Below are 11560 nucleotides of genomic sequence, written 5' to 3'. Positions count from 1 at the left end.
AATTACCCACCGCAATTGGCGCTTAATGGCATAAAGATTAAGGCCTGGATGTGGCATCAATCACACGGATGTGAATCAGCTGACCCTGAGTCAAGAAGAGGGAGGTGAGAGAGACCGAGGGCGTGAGAGATGGAAAGATACTGTAAGCAGACATTATGTAGAGAGAAAGAGGACGAGTAGTGACCGTGTTATTACTGAACATTAGTGGTGGGAAAAAAATGTTTTGTTTTTTTTAATTTTGAAATATCTTCTTTAATGCAAGAATCAATATATTTGCTTCATTTGAGTCTATGTGGGGGTAGAAGGAAGTTAATGCTTTTATTGTTGTAGTCTGAGTAACATGAGGTCATATCTGTTCCGTATCCGTCAACCAAAACAAACCAAGCGAGCCAAAACGACAAAGTAGAAAACGGCGGGGGTCCAAGTGGATACCACCTGCACCCTAACATGTTAAATCATGAAAAAAAGTTATAGTATAGTATACTATAGTATAGTAGATTTCACGAAAAAGTCATAGTGAAGTATGTAGAGAAAGTTCATAAAAAAAGTCATAGTATAGTATGTAGAAATATTAAAAAAAAAAGTCATAATGTACTTTGTTGAAAAATTTCATGAAAAAAAGTCAAAGTAAAATATGTCGAAAAATCTAAGGAAAAAACTCATAGTATAGTATGTCGAAAAAGTTCATGAGAAAATTATAATATAGTATGTCGAAGAATTTCATGAAAAAGTCATAATATACTATGTTGAAAAATTTCATGATAAAAAGTCATAGTATAATATGTCGAAAAATCTATGGAAAAAATCATAGTACAATATGTCGAAAAATTTCATGAAAAAAAGTCAAAGTAAAATATGTCGAAAAATCTAAGGAAAAAAGTCTTAGTATAGTATGTTGAAAAATTTCATGGAAAAAAAATCATAGTATAGTGTGTCGAAGAATTTCATGAAAAAGTCATAATATACTATGTTGAAAAATGTCATGATAAAAAGTCATAGTATAATATGTTGAAAAATCTATGGAAAAAAGTCATAGTACAATATGTCGAAAAATTTCATGAAAAAAAGTCATAGTATAGTATGTCGAAAAAGTTCATGAAAAAATTATAATATAGTATGTCGAAAAATTTCATGGAAAAAAATCATAGTATTGTATGTCAAAAAATGTCATGAAAAAAACTCATAGTATAGTATGTCGAAAAAGTTCATGAAAAAATTATAATATATTATGTCGAAAAATTTCATGGAAAAAAAATCATAGTATAGTATGTCGATTACTTTCATGAAAAAAGTCATAGTACAATATGTCGAAAAATTTCCTGAAAAAAAAGTCATGGTAAAGTGTGTTGAAAAAAAAGTCATAGTATATTATGTCGAAAAATTTCATGATAAAAAGTCATAGTATAATATGTCGAAAAATCTATGGAAAAAAATCGTAAAATATGTCGAAAAATTTCATGAAAAAAGTCTGTACAATATGTCGAAAAATTTCATGAAAAAAAGTCAAAGTAAAATATGTCGAAAAATCTATGGAAAAAATTCATAGTATAGTATGTCGAAAAATGTCATGAAAAAAGTCATTGTACAATATGTCGAAAAATTTCATGAAAAAAAGTCAAAGTAAAATATGTCGAAAATTCTAAGGAAAAAAGTCATAGTATAGTATGTTGAAAAGTTTCATGAAAAAAATTATAATATAGTATGTCGAAAAATTTCATGGAAAAAAAATCATAGTATTGTATGTCAAAAAATGTCATGAAAAAAACTCATAGTATAGTATGTCGAAAAATTTCATAAAAAAGTCATATACTATATTGAAACATTTCAAGAAAAAAAATCATAGTATAGTATGTCGAAGAATTTCATGAAAAAGTCATAGTTTAGTATGTTGAAAAATGTCATGAAAAAATTCATAGTATAGTATGTCGGAAAATTTCATGAAAAAAAGTCAAAGTAAAATATGTCGAAAAATCTAAGGAAAAAAGTCTTAGTATAGTATGTTGAAAAGCTTCATGAAAAAAATTATAATATAGCATGTCGAAAAATGTTATGAAAAAAAATCATAGTATAGTGTGTCGAAGAATTTCATGAAAAAGTCATAATATACTATGTTGAAAAATGTCATGATAAAAAGTCATAGTATAATATGTTGAAAAATCTATGGAAAAAAGTCATAGTACAATATGTCGAAAAATGTCATGAAAAAACTCATAGTATAGTATGTCGAAAAAGTTCATGAAAAAATTATAATATATTATGTTGAAAAATTTCATGGAAAAAAAATCATAGTATTGTATGTCAAAAAATTTCATGAAAAAAAAGTCATAGTATAGTATGTCGAAGAATTTCATGAAAAAGTCATAATATACTATGTTGAAAAATTTCATGAAAAAGGTCATAGTATAGTATGTCGATTACTTTCATGAAAAAAGTCATAGTACAATATGTCGAAAAATTTCCTGAAAAAAAAGTCATGGTAAAGTGTGTTGAAAAAAAAGTCATAGTATATTATGTCGAAAAATTTCATGAAAAAAAATCATAGTATAGTATGTCGAAAAATTTCATTAAAAAAAAAATCATAGTAGAGTATGTCGAAAAATTTCATGAGAAAAAAAGTCATAGTAAAGTATGTCGAAAAAATTTATGAAAAAAAGTCATAGTATAGTATGTCGAAAAATGTCATAAATAAAAGTCACAGTATAGCATGTCAAAAAAAAGTCACGGTATAGTCTGTAAAAAGATTCTTTAAAAAATCTTTGTATGGTATGTTGGGAAAAGTCATTGTGTAGTATGTCGAAAGAAATCATAGTATATATATATATATATATGTATATATATATATATATATATATATATATATATATATATATATATTAAAAAAAAAAAATCATACTATAGCATGCCGAAAAAAAGTCCTAGTATAACAGTTGAGAACATGTTGGCTACTGTGGATCATGTTGTGACTCAGACATGGAGAGCTTGTGAACAAAAGAGACCTTGTGAATGCTGTATTGCTCCACATTAGAACAAAACCTACAACAGCAACAAATTGCTGAACGTCGGTGTATTCCTTGTGGATCACACAACATGTCATAGAGTTATATCCACTGCATATTGTTTATGTTTACGGCAACCAAACCCAGCAGGGTCAGCTTAAAGATTGTGGCTAAAAAAATCTGAATAAAGAGAACTAAACTATTTTATTTGGAGCCTACAGTAACAGTGACCTCCTTTGTGCTCTGCAGTGAAGTATCTTGGCATGGATGTGCGCACACTTCAGAAGCAGTGAGCTTCACATTATGTCTTGGATTGACACAGAATGCTCCACTAATCGTTACTCGTTAACTTTGCATACGAACATAATTGGAGATGGAGCTGACCCTCTTCATAGTTTGCAATCGTTTTGTGTGTTCAGGTATTGAGCTTCTTATATTGACTTCACTCTAAAAACACAAACCCTTCCTTTCATCCTCAGAACCGGTTTAAAAACCTCTTGGATCAGGATAAAAGGGAAAGTGCACCACTTCCCGCTGCCTCTGACGTGCAGGTATTGAACAGAGCGGAGATGCCAGCAGGCCACTTAATGCTAAATACTGCAGTCTTTTATCTTTAGAAAAAAAAACTACAGTGAGCTGAGAGTGTAAAACGGAGCACTTATCTCCTCCTGGTCACTAATGGTGGTGACCGTAGCAGCATTGGCATCGTGTAATGGTCCAAAGGCCTTTCAAGATCCAAATTAGACTTCAAAGAATGGAGTCAAAAGCAAAAGTCAGATAAACAGTGTTTGAAAATAGCCTTCAATTGTGGAGATTTAGGCCTTTTGTTGAAGCAAATTTAGAAAATGAAGGTTGATCAGGGATGTGCCGAATGATAAACTCATCCAAATGAAATGTAATAGATGTTTATTTTGATAATTTGATCTTAGTGAGCAGTATGAGACTAACATCGGTTACAAGAGGATAAGGTATTCTAAGGTAAAAGAAGGCATTTGCAAATGATTAGTGACATGTTTACCCAGCTTTTTATTTTCCACTACATCACTGACTGTGAAGGATTTTGAAATTCAGCCAGACAGTAGAGCTCTGCAGCCACTACATCCTCCGCTTCTGTTCCCTGGATATAATATAATGTACGTCATTGTTTTCTCCTGGTGATCGTCCCACACACGCATACAAATTGTCTAATTTCTTGAAGATCACCTCGGTAATATAGTCCCCATTGCTTCATGACTAAGGACGCAGCTGCTGTGTGCTTTCCACAGAGTATTTGTTAGTGATACAGACGTAAAAAGACTGTTTACAATTGTGGTGCAAAATGAATCCCACTGCAATGCCTATAGCCATAAAAGTATAAATATATGTGTGCACAATAGCAGAGCCTTGGGAGGCCATTGTGGATGATGTTAGTTAGAACAAAAAAAAACATCTTAATGGAAGAATAACCAACATACTGACAATATCTGTCCTGGTATTGACCCCTTTTCTGTTACAAAACATGATGACGCATTTTGTGGGTATTGTCTGGAGACTGGCTAGTTAGCTAGCTAATACAGTTTTGTTGTATGATAATGTAATTTTTAGGAGACAGGGCTGCTGGATTTTAACATGTTGGTTGTGCAAAGTTGACATTTTGGCTTGAGGGAGATGTTCGAGAATAGTTTCCAAATTGGAAAGGGTTCCTCTTCTGGGGAGCATGAATTTAGCGCTGTCAAAGTTAACGCATTTTTTTTTTTAATGCAATAGATTTTTCGGAGGTTGTAGCGGCTCAGCTTTTAAAGCTGTAGTGAAGATACTGGTATCATATGAAACTAAAAAACCTAATGAATTCATTGTTACCAACCATGTCATACTAGCATTTCGAGAAAAAGGTTAAATAACACTACAAACCTGGGCTGACTTTGGGCGAGGAAAAACAGTCAAGGCCAATTTCAAAGGGGTCCCTTGACCTCTGACCTCCAGATATGTGAATGTAAATGGGTTCTATGAGTACCCACGAGTCTCCCCTTTACAGACATGCCCACTTTATGATAATCACATGCAGTTTGGGGCAAGTCACAGTCAAGTCAGCACACTGACACACTGACAGCTGTTGTTGCCTGTTGGGCTGCAGTTTGCCATGTTATGATTTGAGCATATAGTTTTATGCTAAATGCAGTACCTGTAAGGGTTTCTGGACAACATCTTTCATTGTTTTGTGTTTTAATTGATTTCCAATAATAAATATATACATACATTTGCATAAAGCAGCAGATTTGTTCACTCCCATGTTGATAAGAGTATTAAATACCTGATAAATCTCCCTTTAAGGGAGAACAGATTCAAAATGTGCGATTAAATTGCAATTAAATATTTTAATTGATTGACAGCCCTAGTAATTATCATGTAAAATGTAAATGAAGTCACATTGTGCTCAGTGCTTTTTCATTGTGTTTGTCTATTCAGGTTGCTGAGCCAGTATCTACAGTATGTAACTCCATCAGCAGTGTTTGCTGAGCCGTCATTTGACCCTATTGACATCCTGAGAACACGGATCAATACGACACCAGAGGTAAGAACACAACACAGGATATCAGATCCAGTTACCATATGAAAAGGCATCAAAATGTTTTAATTGTAAATGTACAGATTTATGCTCATATGGACAAAAACAGTGTGGTGAGCTGCCCTTTGTTAATAGAAGTCTCGACAACAAACTGGTGCAAAATTACATGAAAACAAACAAACGCCTGAATAGAAACAATCAGGCTCGATATATAAAGACACACGATACTGTTCAAAGGTTTGGAATCAGCTGTTATATAGATGCCCTTCTTCTTTCCTTCATTAATAACTATTTTAACAGAGATGAGAACAGCATAATCCAGACAAGAATATATATTATTTACATTTTGAAATACTTTTGGCCCCAATAGAAGAAGACTGAAATGATGCAAACTTTCATTTAGTCGATGTCCACACAATACGAGGCGTATTAAGGCTGTTGTTGGTAAAAATGAAATAAGTATGGAGTCTGAGATATGGGATGATATTCTCAGGAATTCACGATTTGAATCTCTGAAATTCAGCGTCAGTGTGTAACCAGGGTAACGTATTGTGTTCGGAGTAACGTCTTCTCAACGGTTGATTTTGAATGTTAGTTTAGTCTTTGGGTATCAATCGATACTGAGTACTGATCTGATACCAGTTTAATTAATGAGCTGTATGCCTCACTGTGTGGAACTGACTGGGATCATTCTTTTACGGGCTTGACATAAACATTGCTTTTCTAACTTAATTAAACAAAATGTGACAAATAAATACATAGATATGAATTTAGTGAATTATTTATTATTAAAATAATAAACTGTACTCCAGTAACTTCGTAAAAAATCTTAAAAATTAACAGAATTTATATTTATTAAAAAAAAAAAAAAATAGATCGTACATCAGTAACATGGTAAGAAATCTTCAAAATTAACAGGAATTACAGTTAAAGTGTAAACATTTTTTAATGCAGCAACAAATTCGTCAAAACTTAAACAAGAATTAAAATTCCATGATATAATGTATATAAACATAAAATTGAATTTAATAGATCAGCCCCGTTGTCACCGATATCCAATCCAGCTAATTGAGTCAGGATCAGCCCGATATCCGATGCAGTATCGGTGCATCCAGTAGTGTTAACCCTAGATTAACCTTCTGTTTCTATTGTGAAGTCTGATTTACTGCTGATTTCTCTTCTGTTCTGATTCAACTGTTTGTCTCTTTCTGTTGTCAGTCTGGTTGAACCACTGGACAGCGTTTTGTTCTCCATGTAGTAAACTAAATAACTTCTATTAGTGAAGAGGACTTTCTACAAGCTAAAAGCTTTTGTGGCAGCAGATTCCAAACTTTTGAACAGTTGTGTAACTCTGTGTACGTGAAGTTGATAAAAAGTGACTTTACAATATTTGCTGAAGGTTTTAACACTATTGGTGAAGGGAAAAAAACACAAAACTTGCTATGATGCATAAAATATATACCCTGTCTCCCAAAAATTCCGTTCCCAAATCACAAAGCTGCATTATGAATACCTGTTCGAGGAACACATACTGTCTATTGTCATGTTTACTAAGCTTAATAATGTAACAAACGTAGTCATTTTAAGCCAAACCACGACATTTTTCCTAAACCTAACAAGGCAGTTTTGTTGCATTTTTTGTTTTGATTCAATTTACAACGTTAACCACGTGTTTCAAACTGCAACCGTAATCCAGGAGAAAATATATTTCCCTAAAAACGTAATTGAGAATGCAGTTTAATTGTATGGGAATGTAATTTTGTAGGAGACGGGGTTGAATATTTGGAAATGAAAAGACACTGAGGGTACAAGCAAAAAAAGGGAATACTGCACAGATTCACTTTGTAAAATCTATTGTTTAGTCTTTCTGTTAAAAAAAAAATAAATCCTTAGTGCATTTGTAAAATGAACCGTATAGTTTGCATAATTAATAAATATTACATAAGGAGATATGTTCCATAAAAAGTTTGTATCGCAAGTAAACAGGCATGAAAAAAGATGTATCTTCACAGTCGTAACTGAATTAATAGGCATGTGAATACCATCAGTAGTATGTGTTTGATGATACCGACCTCGAGGTTACATTGCAGCCTAGAATAAACATTGCATTTGGATGATCAGTTGCATAATATTATCCCACAGAGGGTCCTAATGTACTGGTAAAGCATTTCACTTATAGTGCATATACAGACGTGTATAAGGCCCAAAGCTACACAGAATGGACCCTTTTCCATCACAGAGGACCTGAGCAGATATCAAAATGTAGGTGCAGGGAAAAAAACAACAACATGTATTTCATAAAGGAGAAAATCTCAACAATGATCTTTTACATGTCAACAGTAGTAGTCTTTAAAATTCACCGCCCACTACAGCGTTTTGCATTGATCTAGTTGTTGTTCTTTCCAGCGTTGCTCCTGAGTCCGAGTGGGTTTGTAAGTCAGTCATTTCAGCTCAGTTAATTTCAGCTCGAAGCCATTTAGTTTGGTTTAACGGTGTAAAACAAGTGTTTTTTTTTTCCTCTTGTCAATATGGCAGACTGCATGACAGACGAGTAGAGCCCTGGAGTTGCGGAGCCACATATGGCGTGGAAGTGGAAAAGCCTGCCAGCGCTCAGAGTAAATGTCTGACCGAAACACGTTTTCTCTGTCAATCTGCAGGTTTTCCAATTCTTGTTTTCCTGGCTCATCAGGACCAACGTAATATAGACGGGACAAGAAGAGCATGTCGATGAAGATTTCCATTCAAACCAGGTAAGAACGGGACCGCGAGGGCCACTTTCTCCACTCTGGGTGCCTATTTCCTTTCCTTCCAAGACACTATCAGAAACCAATTTTTGCAGGCTTTGTTTACAATGTGTCCCCTTTAATCTAAGAATATCTCCAGTGAAACCCCCTGGGGGGGGCACGGTAGTAGCTATCTTGTTACCTCATTGAGGGAATCCAGTTCATACACAGGTCCCTTGATGGTGCACGGTGTGTTTGCGGTGCTTCAGTCCCAGGCCTCTTTCTTTGAAGTCCATCACTCGCTGTTGTGAGCTGTCCACCAGAGCACTCGCTATAGCAATACCTAGAAGCACAACCAGAAAACACAGTTAATAGAAACATACTGTATATATATATATAACATGCTGTTTCACTGTTATTACAGGTGGCCTGTTGAGGTGAAGCTGTGGCCGATGACCACCTACACAACAGATGTTCCATGAGGTTCTATTGTGGGTCCCCTCTTGTGTTCTATGTACACATCATAGAAATAGAACAGGAGTAGAACAGACATTTAACTGTTTTCAGTGGTCATTCCACTACTACAAATGTAAACAGTGACAAAAGAGGGACTGTAAATTAAGGTGAGGAGTGAGGCGGAGGGACCGTTAGACCCAGCGGAAGAGGGAGCCAGCGGTAAGGAAGGAGGCGGGAGTTGTGAGGAAGGCGCTGTGATGAGGGAGGAGGGAGCACGGAGTCGTGAAGAGGGAGGAAGGAGCTGTAAAGATGAAGCTGAGAGAAGGGAGCTGTAAGGAGGGAGGTGAGAAGAGGGAGCTGTGAGGAGGGAGCTTACAAGGAAACGGAGGAGGAAAGAGGGAGCTGTCGGGAAAGAGGAGGGAACTGTAATGAGGATGTGGGATCTGTGAACAAGGAGGAAGGAGCTGTAAGGAGGGAGCTGAGAGGAAGCTGTGAGGAAGGAGCTGTGAAGAGGGAGGAAGGAGCTGAGGGGAGGGAAGAGGGTATTGAGAGGTGAGGGGAGGGAGCTATGAAGAGGGAGGGAGCTGTGAGGAGGGAGGAGAGAGCTGAGAGGAAGGAGGTGTAAAGTGGGAGCTGTGAGGTGTGGGGAGAAAGGAGGGAGCTGTGAGGAAGGAGCTGTATAGAGGGAGCCATAAAGTAGGAGCAGAGAGGAGGGAGGGAGGGAGCAGAGAGGAAGGGGGAGGAGGGAGCTGAGTGGAGAGAGTAAGGAGCAGTAAAGAAGAAGCTGAGAGGAGGCAGGAATTGCGGGAGCTGTAAGGAAGGAGGAGGGAGGTGGGAGCTGTACGGAGGGAGAACAGGTTGCATGTGAAGACATAAATAGCAATTTGCAACAAGCAATTGTTTTGTTCATTTTTATCAACTCAAAACTATCAAATAAATGAAATTTAATGTATATTCGGATTTCATTTATTCCTTTGGGTGTGTTTGCAAATGTGTTCATTGAACTATTTGGGGCCACAGAACAGAATACACCACATGAAATATGAAAGTGAAAAGCCTCAGCCGATGTGACAGATGAGACGCCATCGTCCTACCAGCAATCACAACATCCACAACATGTTCTGTAACCATCTCTCCAGCAGAGAACAAAGGGGCGAACGCTGAGGTCACTGAAGTGCATCACCTCCCATCCTGTCTGTTTCTACCTCCCACCATCCAGCAGGATGACGTACCTCTCACAACAACTTGTGTATCTGATGCCTGACTCTCCACAGCGGGCCGGATGCAGCATTGTGTTACGTTGGCAGTAGCTGCTGCTGCTGTTAATGTGGATTCGTGGCAGCTCTTAGGAGTGCAGCTCGTCCTGTCTTTCCTCCCCAACACCGTGGGCTTGACAATGCACGGTCATTATGACGAGAGCTCAATCTGCCGGCGTGCAGGAGCCAAATAAACAAAACACACAAACAGTGGAGGGAATCTGCTGCGCTCTTGATATGATTTGGATGTTTTCAGCATTTCACACTCAAGTGATTCTTGGGATTTTTTTTTTCTTTTTTAGATGGGTGGAAAGCCGATTACACAGTTACTCAGTGTGTGCGTACGTGACTCTGCAGGTTTATGCATGCACCTGTGCTCATACATATTTTGCAAAGTTGTGACACAGAGATACGGCAGCCAACAGTTAAGTGCTCTTTGATTGGCTAGCAGCACCTGGTCTGTTGGAATTTGGTTGTTTGTTTCGTCTACCGCAGACAATACTTTAATTTTGGGGTTTAGTCCAAATGTTTGCAGATCTGTATATTTCAGGAGTAAACACAATTTACTTCTACGCCACTTCACTGCAGTGCAATTGAGGACACAGAGGTCATGTTCGTGTTCAGGGATCTAGTTTAGTCAACAAGAATGTACAAACAATGCAAACTCTACGTTGATTACAACGGCTGCCAGAACAGTTCTGCCACCTGAATGTGCACGCACCCAGTACTGTTTGTATACAAGAAACCCGTCTATGGAGGAGTGGATTGAGCCGTGCCCTTCTCCAGAAAACCTGCTAAACTACATGCAGCGCTACGTAAAGGTGAGGTTTCACAATGTTGCCCAGAATATGCAAACAAGCAGGAACACAGAAGGAATACACTAACCACTGCCTCAACAGCACCACGACTCATAAACTATCTGATGAAATACACTAACCACTGCCTGTACTGCACCACAACTCCGAGACTATCTGATGAATTACACTAACCACTGCCTGTACTGCACCACGACTCAGAGACTATCCGATGAAATACACTAACCACTGCCTCAACAGCACCACGACTCAGAGACTATCCGATGAAATACACTAACCACTGCCTCAACAGCACCACGACTCAGAGACTATCTGATGGGGGTCTTGACACCAGACAGATAATAGCTGTAAGTATATTGGCAACCAAAACAACATCCTCGCCACGCAAAGCAACACACCTCCACCTAACAAAAAAAAGACAAGCCTAGTACAAGCAGTTATCAAAGTCATCCGACTGACGCTGGACAGTTTCTCATACAATGTCAATAAAGAGCCAAATAATGAAATCAATAGAACACTAGACTACTAATCTCTTTGCAAATAAAATAAAGTATTGATTGAGTTAATCTTTGCATGTAAACTATTGATTAAAAATCTATAGTCTTTTTGAGAATTGAGAAAGTATCACAAAACAAAATATTGCGATATTCAAATAAAAATGTTCTTACACAAAAACAACGCAAGTTACTACATCTTATTTTTTTTGTGGTCAGAAAGAAAAAAAAGTATTGACATTTAATTTGTGTGATTAAATATCCATTACAAAATC

General features: G+C 36.7%; 1 protein-coding gene and 1 long non-coding RNA gene across 6 annotated transcripts in view; one reads left to right on the top strand and one right to left on the bottom strand.

The window, feature by feature from the left end:
• LOC141774565 (uncharacterized) lies at positions 1–8839 on the top strand. Its single transcript, XR_012595374.1, has 4 exons — positions 1–104; positions 5442–5547; positions 8199–8291; positions 8689–8839. It is a non-coding gene; the product is annotated as an uncharacterized LOC141774565 (long non-coding RNA).
• Positions 6403–11560, bottom strand: part of atrnl1a (attractin-like 1a) — a 267677-nt gene continuing 262519 nt past the window's right edge. For all 5 annotated transcript variants that reach the window (XM_074647316.1, XM_074647317.1, XM_074647318.1 and 2 more), the window contains one exon: positions 6403–8607. In XM_074647316.1, coding sequence (XP_074503417.1) covers positions 8486–8607 — 122 coding nt within the window. In that variant the 3' untranslated portion in view covers positions 6403–8485. The remainder of the gene's footprint in view (positions 8608–11560) is intronic.

Source organism: Sebastes fasciatus, chromosome 9 (assembly GCF_043250625.1).
Source record: "Sebastes fasciatus isolate fSebFas1 chromosome 9, fSebFas1.pri, whole genome shotgun sequence".
Classification (NCBI taxonomy): Eukaryota; Metazoa; Chordata; class Actinopteri; order Perciformes; family Sebastidae; genus Sebastes; species Sebastes fasciatus.
Note: the sequence above shows the minus strand (reverse complement) of the source record. Positions and strands in the feature narration are given on the sequence as shown.